This window comes from Piliocolobus tephrosceles, chromosome X (assembly GCF_002776525.5).
Source record: "Piliocolobus tephrosceles isolate RC106 chromosome X, ASM277652v3, whole genome shotgun sequence".
In the NCBI taxonomy this organism is placed as follows: Eukaryota; Metazoa; Chordata; class Mammalia; order Primates; family Cercopithecidae; genus Piliocolobus; species Piliocolobus tephrosceles.
This window is the reverse complement of record NC_045455.1, coordinates 64,484,634-64,502,374: the sequence shown is the minus strand read 5'-3', so window position 1 is coordinate 64,502,374 and position 17,741 is coordinate 64,484,634. Positions and strand designations below refer to the sequence as shown.

At 39.7% G+C, this 17,741-nt stretch overlaps 1 protein-coding gene across 2 annotated transcripts in view; it reads right to left on the bottom strand.

The window, feature by feature from the left end:
- Positions 1–7,831: 7,831 nt before the first annotated feature.
- Positions 7,832–17,741, bottom strand: part of CNMD (chondromodulin) — a 36,833-nt gene continuing 26,923 nt past the window's right edge. Inside the window, exons 5-7 of one of the 2 annotated variants that reach the window (XM_023184193.2) lie at positions 17,439–17,592; positions 12,935–13,101; positions 7,832–8,353 (exon numbers count right to left, since the gene is read on the bottom strand). In XM_023184193.2, coding sequence (XP_023039961.1) covers positions 8,138–8,353; positions 12,935–13,101; positions 17,439–17,592 — 537 coding nt within the window. In that variant the 3' untranslated portion in view covers positions 7,832–8,137. The remainder of the gene's footprint in view (positions 8,354–12,934; positions 13,102–17,438; positions 17,593–17,741) is intronic. The other variant, XM_023184194.2, reaches the window with a different exon arrangement.

The window sequence follows — 17,741 nt, the reverse complement described above, 5'->3', positions numbered from 1 at the left end:
TAAACTTTTTCTGTGACTTGAATTGACTAAAAGTGAAGACATTCATAAGTAATGAGCTTAGGCTGAGGTATATCCACTGGGGGATGAAACATGCTTAAGAAAATGAGTGCATTTCCTTGACTTTACTATTATTAGTAGTAGTTTGCTATTTCAAAACAGTTGACTTTAAAAAATTATACTTCACCACAGAGACAGTTGTTGTTTTGTAATGGAAGGAGTAGTAACTTAAGAATCTAGACTCTTAGAATCCCAGTTCTGATACTTTAATAATTGTGTGTTTTGAGGGCAAGTGACTTATCTGAACTTTTTTCTTATTTATAACACTAGATGATAACCCTCAGGATTGTGAGGATTTAATAACTTAAGTCCTGACTCAAATTATGTGATCAATAAATGCTACTTAAGTGTAAAGTCTTTGATTTATTTTTTCCCCTCAGTCCTGTTTATTGTTGAAATTCTTCAAGGGAGGGTGAGTCTGGCATTTACCTGCTATTCAAGAGTTTTCAGAATTCAACCCCAGCCAAAATTTTTAGCCACATCTCTTGTCACTGCTTTGCTGTGTACTAAAGCTCTCAGACACACAAGAATCTTTTAGGCATAGTCAAACTTTTTCTTTAAAGAACACTTACAGTCTCTATTGCGTATTCTTTGTTTTTAGTGTTCAGACATCTGCTATATCTGAATATGTCTTGTATTTTCCTTCCTTTTTCTGCCCCTCCTGGGCATCTCCAGTTTCATACTGATGTGTCAAAACTGAGTTTGTTTGCTACCTCCAGGAAAGCAACCTAATCTTTTGCTACTCTGTTACTGACTTTTGTGGCATTGGATTGGGTTATTTGCTTATGGTTGAGTCATCACTGGATCCTTTGATGGAGTCATACCAAAACTACAGTGTATCAGGAGCATGCTTGAGAGTGCTGATCTATTCCTTGTTTGTCAGATCAGTACATTAATTATTTCTTCCCCCGTGTGACTGAGCTTCTTGAGGGTGGGGGCTGGCTTCCATCTTTGTATGTGTAGCACCTGGTGCATACAGAACAGGCTCTCAGAATTGGATGGATTTGCTCATGGTCTTATCACTGCACAGAATGCCCTTATTTTCTTCCATTCATTCTATGAGACCTCAATTAAAATATCAGTACTTTTGTGGAATTCCCTGCTCCAAGCCCTCTGCTGAAATGCATTGCCACTCTAGTTGTGATGTGGAGGTGCCTTGTTTATGCCTCTATTATGACACCTCATGGTGTCACATATTTTAGGGTTAGTTGCGGCTGTGTCTGTTTTACCTTGTGTGTCTTGGTCAGTTAGTGTTATTTACTTAAGCTTTGGATCTTTGATACGTAGCATGGTGCCTTTCACATAGTATATACTCAAATATTGGAAGTTATTCATCCCAAATTGTAGTGTTTAAAACTTTTTTTTTAAAAATCAGCCCCTTAAAGTTGAAATGATCAACAAATAAATGATATTTGTCAATGTAAATGGAATAGTGATTTGTTTTAAAAAAGATGAGGTCTTGCTTTGTTGCTCAGGCTGGAGTTGAGATACCATTTTTTGGAGGGGTGTCCTGAGTTTTTAAATTTTTTTATTTTTTATTTTTATTTTTTTAAGGTAAGGTCTTGCTCTTTGCCCAGGCTGGAATGTAATGGCATAGTCACAGCTCACTGCAGCCTCCATCTCCTGGGCTCAAGCAATCCTTCCTCAGCCTCCTGAGTAGTTGGGACCACAGGTATGTGCCATCACTCGCAGCTAATTTTTAAATTTTGTGTAGAGATGGGGTCTCCCTGCATTGCCCAGGTTGGTCTCTCAAACTCCTGGGCTCAAGCAGTCCTCCCACCTTGACCTCCCAAAGTGTTGGGATTATAGGCGTAAGCCACCGTGCTTGGCTGATTTTTGTTTTGTTTTGTTTTTCAATGGAACAGACTGAAGTTTACTTTTTAACTAGCTTAGCCGTCCATTCATAAAAAAATTATGAGCCCAAATGTCTTGGGTAGAGTACAGGGGAGGCCAGATCTTAAAAGCCAGGCATGGAATTAGGTTTGAGCATATATAGCAATCTGGAAACTGAAAGTGAGTCAATTTATAAGCATACCAGTCTTTGGAGACAAAAGTCTGAATTGCTCCCCAGTCCATTTTTTTCCTGGAATCCTCGAAGACATTTTGAGAGGTTAAATACTAGAAAGCCCTCTTTGATGAGGGTTGTATACTTTATTTTTAAACAGTATTAACACCCTTGAGGCCCTTGAAGTCTTTGCTGTCAAAAACCATATACTTTTTCTTTCAGTGGGCTTTTGCTTTAAGGTATGTAATAGAATAATATAGGTAACTGAAAAAGAAATTAGTTCATGACATCCACTCATTCATTTATTCACTCGGCAGATATTCATTGACTGCCAAATATGCGTCAGACACTGAGCTAGGTGCTAGGTACTAGGTAAACAAAATTCCCTGACTTCATGGAGCTTAGCTTGTGGTGGTGGAAAGAAGCCCTCAGCCTGAATACTCAACTTATGTCTGCCCTTAACACATTAAACTACAGGTAATAGCATATGTGAGTCTAATCTTTGTTTAGCAAAGCTATTTCTTGTTCTGGAATGTAAGTACAGTTACAACAGAATAAGTACCAAGGCAAGATTGAAGAATGACCAGTTGTGAACAGGGAATTAGGAATATGTGTAGCATAGGATTTTGTTTTAGAGTTGTTAAAATCAGATCATCAGAGCATGTTTTTATGGGCCATCTACCAAGACTAGAGAGGTAGCTTTGGAACCTCTTATTCTCTGGAATGCAAACATGTATTTGTATTCCATCCACTGTCAATATGAGGAGACAAAAACAAAGTCAGGATTTTAGAGCTGGAATGGATCTTAAATACTATGTAGTCCAAACCTTTGGTTTTACAGATGCACTTTTTCCAGAGTGCTGTCATCTCATATACTTTTTTAATTGTAACAGGTTTTTAATGTAACTCACTCAGATAGTTGGTGATAGACTCTCTCTCAAAACTTATTTATCCTAATCTTTTTTTTTTTTTTTAAGAGACGGGGTTTTGCTCTGCTGTCCAGGCACACAATAGCTCACTCATAGCTCACTGTAACCTCCAACTCCAGGAGTAAAGTGATCCTCCCGCCTTAGCCTCCCAAGTAGCTGGGACTACACTACTAGTGCACTAAGCTAATTTTAAAATTTTTTTTGTAGAGACAGGGTCTTGCTGTGTTGCCCAGGCTGCTTTCTCAACTCCTGGCTTCAAGTAATCCTTTTCGCCTTGGCTTCTTAAAGTGCTGGGATTACAAGCATGAGCCACCATGCTTAGCTGATTTACCCTAATCTGCTGACCTTCTGGTATCAGACAACTAAAATTATAAAATTGGGCAGCTATTTTGTATAATATATAGGGTAGTGGTTTTTAAGCTTATTGGTGAGTAACCCTCACTTGGGAAGCTTATGTTTAAAAATGTAGACCTTCATTACTTTCCTCCTGAGATTTTGAATCAGTACCTTTGAGAGAGGGTCCAGTAAATCTTTGTTGTGAATGAACTGATGGTGTTGAAGCAGGTGACCTGGAGGACTGCATGTAGAACACAGTGATGTCAAGGAGTAAAGGAGAGAACAGAAGTGAGATTAGCACTAATCACCTCTAATGCCTTATTTCCAGTAACTTTTAGAGAAGGGGAAAAGCTACTTGGCTTGCTCCTTTGAAGGTTTTGTTTCCCTCTTAACATAGAAAGTAAAAGGTAGAAGAGAGATGCTGAATGATCCTTTTTTTCTTCTTAACCTTGGGGGTCATTATGGTTAAGTTATTGAATCCATATCACCGTATGACAGCATGTGATGAAAGAAAATCAAATGTTTGTTTCAGTCGAAGTGAAACAAAATGGGCATAACTACTTGGGCAAAACACTACTTTATCACTGCTAAGATACTACTAGAACTGAGCAGAGAAATAGTCATAGAGAGCCATGACATAGTACTAATTAATAATGAGGTACTATTTAGCGACTGGAATATTCTTAGATGATGCCTGTTTAATTACCCATAGGTGCTAAGTGAATGTTAAAAATTACGGTGCTGGTTGAATAGGCAGAGTAGAACTTGTGTTAGGGCACATCCCATGGAGATCTTTTTTACTACTTAATTTTTTAGAGTTACCTCAGTAACTTAACAGGCAGGAATATAGTTTTAATGGAAACAAAACCACTTGCCTTTAACAGCATTAGTCCCGCTAAGAGAAAGTTGTTTGTCTCTCTAGTTTATTACAGGTCTTTGACTTTGTCAGTATATGGCAAATTTAGTATAAAAGATAGTTAATTATCTAGGCTGGTGAAATATAGGCAGCTGAAAAGAAAATTCTTAGCATTCATACCTTAGAAGGAACCCTGAAGGACATTTAAAAAAAGTAATTTCAAGTAAATTTGCAAATGCAATGCTAGTAAAAAGTATATAGAGGTATGTCTTTCAAACTATCTTGTTACTATTAGAATTTTTGTAGCCATGTGCAGAGGAGAAAAAAGGTGTTGGATTTTCTGCGGTTCTGATTCAGTTGTAAGAATTTGGTGTGAAAAGAATGTTTACAAAGGAGCGGGCACAAAGGGGAGAACAGGAATATGAAACACAACATCTGTAAATTACTAAATTCAGAGGGAATTTAGTGGGGGTATATCTCTTAAATGGTTTTGAATAGTTTGGTGTTTTAACCAGTGACTTAATTTAACTTAGTGGGTATACTGTTTCCAGTCCCATTACTGATTTTTATCCCTCTGTGATAACATACACCCAAATAAAGACTGCTATGTATTTGATTTTACAACTATTCAGATGTAAAAAAGGTTCACTAAGCCAAACACCTTAGAAAATAGCCTCAGCTATTTGCTATGTTTAGATTATACATGCATAAAAGTATTTATGTATAGATGTACTTACCTTACACAGTAAGTACCTAAAAATTGTAAATTGAATACTTTTGAATGTAAGCAGTTGAAGTAAAACCTGTAGTGAGTTCTTCAGTCAGTCAACACTAAACTTGTTTTGTAAATTTGATGCTAGTATTATACTGGACTCTCTCAAAATGAAGCACACCTATATATGCATATAGTATATGAGCATGCATATATGTACAGAAGCCCTTCAAAAGGAGTTCAGCTTTTATCAACACCAAAACAGTCTCTGCCTGTAAATGTTTTTGCTGAAATTTGTATCATTAACTCTCAAATTTACATCTTCATGTTTGAGATATACTTTTAGGACTGTCTGTGCATGTAGACTTTGGTCAACTCCTTCCTCCTCCCTCAGTAAATCAGTTAACTTAAAAAATATATTGTGACCGTTTTTATAAAATACATGTTCATAAAACAGATTAACATATTTAGCTTATACAGAAATAAAATCAAGTCAATCCACTCTCACAAAGAATTTCTATTTTGTAAAAATGTAGCTTGTATTTCAGTATAATAAAATCTGATGTAAGAAACTGTTGAGTGGGTTAAGTGGTTATTCTTAGTATATCTACTTTTTTAGTGTCACAGTTATTTGAGGTGTTGGTGGAAGGGGAGGTGTAAAAACATAAGTTTTTGCAGCCAGAAAACAAAAAGAAAACATTTTCCGTATGCTGACTAAATGGCAGTTATCACATTTTTCCTTCCATTCCAAGTCAAACTAGGACCTTGAAATCTAATTTGAGATGTTCCATCAGGATTGGTTTGTACCACTACTGAGAATTAAGTGAGTACCTGTAATAAAGTACCAGTAAGTCATGTGTCTATACACACATGCTAACTTTTCAGTCAAGATTCAGCACAGCAAACTGGGCTGTATTTGTAACTTTTAGACTGGCCTGGTTAAAAGTAATTTGGGAAATTAGTACCAAGTTGTGAAGAAGTTTGTAATTCTTCCGTGTTGCAGTCTCTTCCTTTATTGAATGCTCATCTGTCCACTTCTCTTTCAAAGTAGACCCGTATTTTCATCCTTGAATACAATTTAAGTCTCCTTTGTCATTCCTGTCCTTAATCCAACCTTGAATTTTTCCTCTGTTTTTAAATCATCCTGATTTTTTTCCTGTTAAACTGATGTCCTTGGGTATTTAGTGACATTTCATAACATAACATAATCCCTTTACCTGTTAGAAGTAAATATCCATCTCCTATATTTTCATCTAATTATGAAGCTTTGAAAGGGAGCATCTTCTCAAAAGGCAACCTTTCCTTATGACCTGCTGTCCTTATTAAGATGCCTCTTTGGACTGTATGGCACCTGCTCAGTTTTCACATGGGAAGCCACCAAAGGGGATTTATCTAAGGTGAAAACTTAACCAGCTCCCTCCTTGCCTGCAACTTTTCATTGGTTCCCTATTTCCTACACACACACACACACACGATATCCCCAAATTCCAATATCCCCAAATTAACATGCCACTTAAAGCTTCTGCCTACGTTTCCATCTTGATATTTCCTACCCTGACCTGAATGCTGTTTTCCTGCTTGTACCATGCAGCTTCACACCTCTGGTCTTACTCAGAACTCCCTCTGCCTGGAATGCAAATCCCTCACCTTCACTTGGCTAACTCCTGCTCATCCTTGAAAATCTAGAGAGTAGGCATTCTCCAAGAAGCCCATTGCCTCCATCCTTATCAAGGCTTTGTCTGGTGTGCTGAACCCTTATTATCTGTATCTCTCATGAGACCATGTGCTCTTCTGGGCTGGGATCACTAAATCATTCTCTTTATTTTTAGAACCCAGTACAGGTTGCTGAGCCATGGGGGTGGGAGATGATATGCATAACCATTGGTGCATATTTCTTTAGTTAATAGAGTAACAACACTTTTAAAGACTGAACATGTTAAATTCGTAGCTGTAGGAAGTAGCTGCTTCCTGAGAACAGTGTGACCATTACATGTCATTACGGTGTCTTTCCTTTATCTCTTTTCTCCAGAGACCTAGGCTTGCTGAGTATTTCATTAAATGGAGGGATCTGAGTGTTCACCTGAAAACCAGGTTTTTAAAATTGTATCATTATAGACTTTAATTGGAAAATACCAGTATTAGGGACACAGTAATAAGGTGTATTCTGAATATGAGAGTGTAGTGAGATCATGGCATCAAGACCTTTCTATCATTTCAGAATCCTGTGTTTTGGAAAACTTTTATTTTCCTTAGGAAATTTGTTTATCTCTCAAAAACTGTGGGATGCAAAACTGAAATGTCAAAAATATAAAATACCTGCTCATCTTCTTGATCTAATATTTCAATTTCTAAAGACAGTCCTTGTTCCTGAGAGACTTTCTTTATGTCATTATACATAAATAAGCTATTCCTCCTCAGTTGTATCTGCCAAGCAACACTGTCAGCCCTGTTACTAGGAGAGTAACTTATTGGTAATTGGACTACAGCCGCAGCCTGATTTGTACTACAAAGGTAAAAATCATTATGCTTCTTCATGCCCAGTGACCACTTACTGAAAACAGATTGAGAAAGGTGTGAAGACCTGCTTTTCAGAATGTCAATAAAGTCCTTCCTCCCCACAAGTCTGATTTATCGTTGACTGCATTTTTCTTTATCCTAGAGCTCTTTTCCTGGTGGTGACTCTTAACACAGGTCACATGCCAGTGCGCTCAAATAATTCCCCATGAGCTTCCACATTGAGGCTAAAAATGTTCACTTTTAGATAGATTCCATTATATATCCTTTCCTTTTTATGTGTTTTTATCTGGGAATTCTGGGGGCACATTTACAAGAGGAAGAGCAAAAAAGATTAAGAACAATTGAAGAATTCTGTACAAATAACAATGACATTTTCATCATGACTTAAAGGAGCTCAAGTGTACGATTGAGATTTTTGACAAATTGTAAGTTTTCATGTTTATTTTAAAATAGCTTTGGAAGATATAAGCAAGGGAAGACTTATGGCAAAGCAAAGCAAAAAATAACAAATAATAAAGGGGTTATGGCATTTTAGACTTGAACTACCCTTTCAGTACATTTGCACATACTAAAGTTCTGGAAAAAAATTCTGTTAAGAGTGTCAAGAATAACCACTCAGAGTGTAAAAATATTTTGTGGTCCCATCAGCATTAGCATGCCTTATGCTTCTTTGGTTGTCTCTTCAGCTAGTTCTTATTTTACAGCACATGACACATGAAGTGATTTCACACCATGCCCAAGATGCGGGCCACCCACCAGCTACATGGCATGATGACTCTGCAGGCCGAACGGCAACCTTGATAATTATAAGGCCATGGGTAATAGCCCCCCAGGGGTTCACAGATCTTCTGGCAGTGGGTGTAGCTTCGCCTACATTCTATACAACAGATTCCTTCGTGATCCAGTCTAGGGTCGAATGTCATGCTTTCCCCTTCCTGCTGCTGTGAAATAAAAGATAATTATTTGTGATAACTGCATAATGAGGTCATAGCATGCATGTTATTTTTAAATAAGATTCTGAATTTTTCACTGCTACAAGATACTGTAATCTGCTGTAAAGAGTTTTGATCTTGTTTACCTGCTGTCATTCATAATTCCTTTTGACACTAAGGAATCTACACTTATCTCACCTGTCACTGACTAGAAAGTTGTTTTGTCTTTTAAAACGATATCCTGAAGTTTCTCCATGCCTTTAATGAACCATGGTTACCACTCAGTAGCTCAGCTTGTTTTAAGTAGGAAAGCAAGAAAGGAAGCATTATGGTAAAAAGTAGCATTTCTGCCACTGCTAATTCTAAGTCAGTGGAATGCTTGTGACTTCTTGCAGTAATGGCTTCCAGGCTCTTTAGAAGCACATTTTGAAACTCATCAATCTAGGCTAAAGACAGATTTCAGTTCCAGTTACACTGGCTCTGAGAACACTGTCAAGTCATTTAGTTTCTCCTGCTTTCATTTCAGTAACAGAATGGGGATGTTATCTCTGTAGGGACAAAGGGGTCTCAGGAAAAGACTCCACAAAAACATGTAAAATTCAAGACCTTAAACTTTACCTTCTAGTTTTTTATGTAGCTATAGTTATATAAACACAAGATTATATTGAAGTAAAAATCTCCATCTTCACTGCTGGTGAGATTACAGAACTGGAAGGAACTCCCATCCTGCCAACCCTGCCCAGTTTACGTATCTGGTTTTCCTTTTGGGGGACTTCTAAGGGTAGAGATTCTGCATTATTTTTAATATGGTATTGAAGTACATTCCCAAGAAGCCCTTATCTTTAAATTCTTGATTCAATTTAAGCCTCTCTCCTAAAGTTAGCTGATTCTGGTGCTGAAACAAAAAGTCTTTAATCATAATTTGGGATGGGGAGGAAGTTATTAAAAATTTCAGCCAGGCGCAGTGGCTCACGCCTGCAATCCCAGCACTTTGGGAGGCTGAGGCAGGTGGATCACCTGAGGTCAGGAGTTTGAGACCAGCCTGGCCAACATGGTGAAACCAACCCCATCTCTACTAAAAAATACAAAAAAATTAGCCAGGCATGGTTGGTGGACACCTGTAATTCCAGCTACTCGGAAGGCTGAGGTAGGAGAATCTTCTGAACCAGGAGGCGGAGTTTGAAGTGAGATTGTGCCATTGCACTCCAGCCTGGGTAACGAGTGAAACTGTCTTGAAAAAAAATGTCAAACATACTGGAGAGTAGAGGAAATTATATATTGAACACCAGTAGACTCATCTAGATTGGACAATTGCTAACCTATTGTCAAATTTGCTTTTCCCCTTCCTGCAACAGCAAAAGATAGGGAAATAATGTCCATCAAAACAAAACTAGTATTTTAAAGTGAATTCTGACGTGAGTTTAAAGAGAATTGGAGGAATTGTGACATTTCATCCATGAGTAATTAGAATGTGCCCCCCAAAATAAGGATGTTTTCCTAAATTTACAACCAGATTGCCATTATCACAAAATTAACATGATCTGATACAACCTATATTCAAATTATGTCGTCAAAATATTTATTATCTTACTCTTAAAGCATTCGTTTTTTAATTCATCCGACTCTCTCTGTTCTTTGCCTTATTTCTTGAAGAGGTTAATCTGGGACAGCAAAAAGACAACCTCATTTATTTATTATGGGGCAGGGAGAGTTAAAAGGCCTGTCGGTTGAGGTACTTCCTTATCTGAGGGTCTGACAAAATTTTAGGATTGAAAGGTTGGGAGGAAATCTTATGCTGTTACCCTAAGATACATTTTTTTTAAAGGAATAACTGAAGGACTGAGATCATGGAGATAAATGCTTTGAAAACATTTCTGCTTAAAGTCCAACATACAGTAAAGGAAAAAATTGATATAATTGGAGTTTTTCAAGGGATACAGGTCACTCAAGACTGGATCCAAGGCAAAGTCACATCCTGCCCATCTGTGAAGGGACTGATGCCCTCACCCCTTGAGGCAGAGTCAGCCAGCCCAGCTCTCCAGGGAATAAACAATATTAAATTTTGTTCATCTATTCAGATTCTTTTTTTTCTTCTTCAAGCTAAGGTAGTATTATGGTGTCCTGAATTTTATGATAAGCCTTTGGTTATTTAGAAAATACTTTTTGCTCCAAGGTTTTCTAAAATATTTTTAAAATGATAAACTAGGAAATATATTGGCAACACCTTAAATAGTATTGGACTGAATAGGCTACATAGAAAAACGTGCAAATGACTTAGTATATGAAAAGATGCTCACCCTTACGCATAATTAAAGACAAGCAGGATAAACAGGAGATAAAATTTACACCCAAGAGATTGGTGAAAGTTTTTTTTTTTAAGTTTGATAATAAGTGGGTCCTTCCATTACTGTTTGCAGACATACAGCTGATGTAATTTCTTGATAGGCAATTTGGTATCCTCCATTAAAATGTAAATCTACTTCAATGCAGCAGACTCATGCTTCAGTATTTATGCTAAACATAGACTTCTGTGTGTTAGCGGCACAATACTAATAGCTAACATTGAGCAAGTTACTGCTCACCTGTGTGTCCCAAGCCCTGTGCTAAGAGCTCCACCTGCGTTACCTTGATTTACTGTTGATAATCCTGTACAAATCCTGTAAGTCATGTACAAGATTGTATCCTGTAGCAGTATTTGCAAACAGCAAAAGACAGGGAAATAATTTATAGTCATGAAAGCATAACTAAATTTCTGTACATTTATGTATACAATGAATTACTATTAAATGAATAGTAGTCATTAAATGAATGAGGTATTGTGTAGGAAAACAGTCTCCAAAATATTGTAACTGGAAAGAGAGCAAGGTATAAAAGTTTTGTGTTAAAACTTTTTTTGTGTTGAAAGTGTGTGCTTGTGTCTGTGTGTACTTAAGCAGAGACACTGGACAAATAGTCATTGTTAATAGGTTGCTTTGGGGAGGGTGTCTTGGGTGGAAGGAAAACACTTCATAATATATCTTTTGTACTTTTTTAAAAAAATTTCTGCATGTGTTTTTAAATTTTATTTATTTTTTAGTTGAAGTCTCGCTCTGTCACCCACACTGGAGTGCAGTGGCGCAATCTTGGCTCACTGCAACCTCAGTCTCCTGGGTTCAAGCAATTCTCCTACCTTAACCTCCCGAGTAGCTGGGACTACAGGTGCGCGTCACTGTGCTGGCTAGTTTTTTGTATTTTTAGTAGAGATGGGGTTTCACCATGTTGGCCAGGCTGGTCTTGAACTCCTCACCTCAGATGAACTGCCCACCTCGGCCTCCCAAAGTGCTGGGATTACAGGTGTGAGCCACTGCGCCCAGCCCGTATTTTTTATTTTAAAAGCTAGCTACAAATAAATACTTATTCTACTTTTTCACTCCCTGAAAAGTATAATGGTAAATACTTTGTGGAAGATTTGAGTTTTTAGCACCTTCGTGTCATCCTCACAAACATCACTTTTTAGTGTTTCAGCCTAAAGCGTTTTACATCTAACTGTGGGTCTATCCTCTATCTGGACTGAGAGCCCCTGAGGGCAGAAGGTTCTCCTGACTGATTGTGCACAGAGCCTCGGAAAGAGCAGGTGCCTAAATGACTGTCTGTTGAATGAATGAATAAAGTGGATATAAAGGGGGAAGAATACTTCCATATGTTTCCTCCAGGGAGCACTCTAGGAAACATTTTCAAATAATCAAATTTCTGATATGAATTTGTTTTCATGAATTTGCCTGTGACTCGAAAAAGAGAGCACAGAAAACAACTGAATAAGGGTTACCAGCCAATCAGGATTTTACACTACAGAGGTAATGCTTAAGTGTTCTTACCCTTAATTATAAGCCTTACAACAGGCTGGGCGCGGTGGCTCACGCCTGTAATCCCAACAACACCTTGAGAGGCCGAGGCAGGTGGATCACCTGAGGTCAAGAGTTTGAGAACAGCCTGCCCAACATGGTGAAACCCTGTCTCTACCAAAAAAGAAAAATGCAAAAAATTAGCCAGGCATGGTGGCGGGCACCTGTAATCCCAGATAGTTGGGAGTCTGAGGCAGGAGAATCGCTTGAACCTGGGAGGCGGAGGTTGCAGTGAAACAACAACAACAAAAAAACTTTGCAACAAATGAAAATGTATTTTTAAAATAATTGAATAAAGTCTAAGTTGAATACCTAAATGCTCATTTGAAACCTCACGTACAAACACCATTTCGGCACTATTGTTTTTTTGAGACGGAGTCTCACTCTGTCACCCAGGCTGGAGTGCAGTGGCCCGATCTTGGCTCACTGCAACCTCCGCCTCCTGGATTCAAGCGATTCTCCTGCCTCAGCCTCCGGAGTAGCTGGGATTACAGGCATGTGCCACCACACCTGGCTGATTTTTTGTATTTTTAGTAGAGACAGGGTGTCACCATGTTGGCCAGGCTGGCCTCGAACTCCTGACTTCGTGATCTGCCCACCTCTGCCTCCCAAAGTGCTAGGCTTACAGGCATAAGCCACTGCACCCGGCCTTGGCACTATGTTTAATGCATTTATTTGTCTAATCATGTCATAAAGCACCGGAACGCACGTGATAAGGATTATCAGGATTGAAGGCTTGTGAGTCCTCTTGAACACTGGGTCTGGTTTCATTATTCAGTCTTCCAGCGCTTGGATTGCCCTGTGGTCCACTGCGTGGTCTTTTAGTAGTAGTTGGAACAATTTTTCTTACCACTTCTCTTCTTTCCCTCTGGATTTCTGCAAAAATTTCCGTAAGTTAATCCCTTTATTTGAATAATTAAGGAAATTAGATCTGTGTTTATCAGGGTGAAAAACATAAGAAAAGGATATCAAAGTTTGTGCATAACCAGATGGTTTAAAATTTTTATACTGATGTTTGTAATAATAAGGCATGTTTTAGAGTCTTGGGCTAATAGTTAAACATACAGATAATCTGAATTTGGTTTTGTAATACTAATTGAGGACGACATTGTAAGATGGCCTGGCAAACCTCAACACCACCTCCCCGCTTTCTTTTGGTCTGCCTTCACTACTGGGACTGAGAAAGTAAAACACCACTCATTTCCCCAGCTTCCTTTGCAATTAGAAGTGGCCAGGTGAGACATACCTGACCAGGGAGACATCAGCAGAATATGCTAGTGCAGTTTCTGGGAAGCCTTTTGCTTTCTCGATAAAAGGGGACAGACAGGCTTGTCTGTCTTGTTTTTCCTTTCTTGAACACAGATGTGATATCTGGAGTTGTAAGAGTCAACTTGTGACTATGAAGTGATAGGTACCATAAGCCAGCATGCTACCGGTAGTAAAATGGTAACTGGAAAGAGACTTGATGGTATCATTGAGTAGCAGATAGTATCAAAAACCTCCTCTCTCTAGACTTCTGGCTATATGAAAAAATAAACCTGTGTTTGTTGAAACCACTGTTGATGAAATATTCTGTTAATTGTAGCCCTAAGTCTTCCTAATGGATTGACTATATCAGTATAAAGCTTTACAGTTTGCAAGGGAAATATCTTGGTTTATTCTAGATATTTGGGATAGAAAAAGCAAATGTTTTTATATATGAGGGTATCAAGCCTCAGAAAGGCCAAGTGACTTGGCCAAGATCACAGAATGGTTGGCATAGCTAGGTGCCCAGCGTGAACACCCTGGGTCTAGTTTACCACACAGCCTCATGGGTCCTGCAGCAGGGCTGATGGCTGCCAATTAACAAAAATACAGGCCAGGAGCGGTAGCTCACACCTGTAATCCCAGCACTTTGGGAGGCTGAGGCGGGCGGATCACCTGAGGTCAGGAGTTCAAGACCAGCCTGGTCAACATGGTGAAACTCCATCTCTACTAAAAATACAGTAATTAGCCGGGCGCAGTGGCAGGCACCTGTAATCCCAGCTACTCGGGAGGCTGAGACAGGAGAATCACTTGAACCCGGGTGGCAGAGGCTGCAGTAAGCCAAGATTGTGTCATTGCTCTCAAGCCTGGGTGACAAGAGTGAAACTCCATCTCAAAAAAAAGTAGAAAGTACCACACAGCTTGGATTTTGATGTCTCTCTGAGACCCAGTTTCGTTATCTGTAAAATGGGGATAATAATAGTATCTAATTCATAGGGTAGTGATAGGGTTAATGAGAATTTGTCTAAAGGTTTAAGCACAGTGTGTTGCATATAATAAGCACTGAACTATTAGGTGATGAGGATTATATCATGCTTTGTTATTTAGGAGAATTCAGATGTGCTTTAAAGCCATTGGTAGCTTCCACAGATAGCTTGGTTGGAGAGGCACAAGTGAGACCTGGATTTGATCACAATTCTGCTTCATTTAACTAACTAAATGACCTTAGGCAAATTACTTACCTCTGTGAACCTTAGTTTCTTCATCTATAAAATGGGAACGAGTAGTTACCCCAACAGTTGTTGGCGAAGATTAAATGAGGACAAAGCGTAATGCTCTAGTGCCATGCCTGACACATAGAGCTCAGCGGCGTCAACTCTCCCCCTTCCCTTCTGGCCTGTGTCCAGCTGTCATTCCCAGTGTCTCTGATAATACAGCTGTGTGACACTGATGACCTGCTGGCTTCAGGATCCAAGGACATGGGCCACTGGACCCTGGAGTGTGGTGCTTTTATTAGAATTAGGTGGTAGGAAGCCTGGCATCATCAGAGGGGGACTTAGCTTCTTGATTGTATTTTTTTCTTTTTTTTTTTTTTTTTGAGACGGAGTCTCGCTCTGCCCCAGGCTGGAGTGCAGTGGCCAGATCTCGGCTCACTGCAAGCTTTGCCTCCCGGGTTTACGCCATTCTCCTGCCTCAGCCTCCTGAGTAGCTGGGACTACAGGCGCCCGCCACCTCGCCCGGCTAGTTTTTTGTATTTTTTTTTTTTTTTCAGTAGAGACGGGGTTTCACCGTGTTAGCCAAGATGGTCTTGATCTCCTGACCTTGTGATCCGCCCATCTCGGCCTCCCAAAGTGCTGGGATTACAGGCTTGAGCCACCGTGCCCGGCCTCTTGATTGTATTGTAAAATATAACTGTAGTTATGAGAGATGGGGGGAGTCCATTTTTCCTATCTGTGATATTCCATTTTATGGATATATCAACATTTACCTTTCTAATCTGGGGGCATTGAGGTGTTTTCCACTTTTCTTGTGTACATAATATGTGTGATTCTTGTATGGATGTTGTGGTGATTGAATACTTAAAATGTGTTCATGCTATTGGGCTAGGAGGGACCAAACCACATCTTGAATGTGTAGGGAAGAAGCTCTTTCCCCAAGTGAGAAATTACTCATCATATCAGTTGTCTTAGCATTGCCAATAATGCTGTGTTCTGATCACCAATGCCCACCCCATGGCCCTGCAGTGGCATTTTCCATAGCACCTTGTATCATATTATACAATTTTCTTATTTTAATTTAGTGTTTATTTGCTGTCTCCCCTTGCTACAATGCAAAACTCCTTGAGGGCATGGGTTCTTGTCTATTCTATTCATGGATGCACCTCAAGTACCTATGACAAGTATATGGCACATACTAGGCCCTCCTGAATGTCTGTCAAAAGAGTGAATGAACTCTCTGGGTAAGAGGCTTGTCCTCAGTGTGATTAGGGAGAGCTCTAACTGGTAGCGCACTGCAGACTCTCGTCGTCAACTGGAAAAGGTGGGAGTTCCTGGGCGATGGAAAGTAAGAAGGCCCACCCAGGTGGCGGCAGGTGTGGAACAGAAAGCCAGAACTTGGCAAGCCATCATAGAACTGTGAGTTGTGACCACCCACAGGAGCAAGAGCAGGAATGGCAACAGCACAGCCCATTTGGCAGCCCCTCTCCTGCCCGCTTCAGCCAGCCAGCCTGTGCTGACTGAGTTTGGAATTCTTTCTTACTGAGCCTGCATATGGTCTCGAGCTCCTTCCCAGCCCACTGTGCCGGGCAGTTACTGCCAGTGGCTTGTCACTGAATCCTATTTGCCTCACCCAGGCTAGAGAGGAGCCATCTTCTCCAGCTTTGGGGCAGAATGGGACTTGTGAACCATAAGAATAAGTTAGTCATGGCAGAATCAGAAACCTTACTTCCTAAGCCTGGTGGGTATTTTTAAAAATTGTAAAATATACATAATGAAATTTACCACGTTAACCATTTTTAAGTGTACAGTTCAGTGGCATGAAGTACATTCACATTGCTGTGCAATCATCACCACCATCTAGAACATGTTTCATCTTGCAAAACATGAAACTATTCCTATTAAACACTAACTGCCCTGTCTTTTCCCTGCGTGCCCACCAAGCTTAGTGGTTTTAAAGGCCTATATTTTCTTTATTTCCATGCTGCTCTCTGCTAGTCTTCCATAAAATCTTTCAGAAAACATTAGCCTATCTCAGCTGTGCTAGGAGAAAGGCCTTTTTTTCCCACACTTGAACCAGAGCTACAAAATAGGCCTTTGGGAGGCCAGTGTGGTGACTGCAGTAGAAATAGTGAGAGAACTCGGGGGACAGGAGAAGCTCAGGAGGCAGAGCAAGGTCCACTGGGCTCACCTGCCCTACATCACCCAGAAATAGCTCAAAGATATGCTCCAGCCTAGCTGTGAACTCCAGGGAGTCTGCATTTATTTTCACTGGACTTGGAAGCTAATATTCAAGCTCTGAATTTGAGGAATCTCAGCCAATACCCACAGCAGCTTTTGGCTGTCCCATAATTCTAGATTTGAACACAATAAAGACTCGGCAGTATGACAGTTTCTTAGTCCCTTGATTCTATGCCTTAGAAATAAAAAAAATGTAAAATTGGAAGGTGCAAACAACTGAGATTAAGGGGCAGAGCAGAAAGAAGTGAGTGTCATAAACAAAAGCTGCAGGTAATGCCTTGGTGTTGTCTTCCCGATCTGCCTCCTGTTAACCCTACTGCTCCCTCCCTTCCCTACAATAGTCATGGGCTATTTTCCTGCTTTCATCTCTCATGCTAATTACTGAGACACTGCCACATGCATCCTGATTTATCCTCCTTGTTACATGCTCAGGCCTTTGGAGGGGCTTGGAGGAACCTCACATGCATGAACAGGGAGAGTTGTAAACAGCATTAAGATAATTTAAAATGTTACCTTTTGGATAGGTTGGTTTAAGCCAGAAAATAGGAAGGTCGCCGCAGAGTTCTAACACCTTAGAACTCAAGAAGCTGTTGTCCTTCACAGGCTGATCTACAGCCACCCAGATAAGAGAATTTTCTTCATATTTGACTGGCATGATCTTGCCTTCCTGAAAGTAAAAATGATTGCATTTGAGCAAAGAGGACAGTGAAACATGCTGCATATTAAGAGTCACGTGTTGCTAAAAGGTTATTTTGCCTTATAAAAAATTAATGAGAATTCCGAATTCCGAGCATGCGTGTGTACAGTCGTGCACTT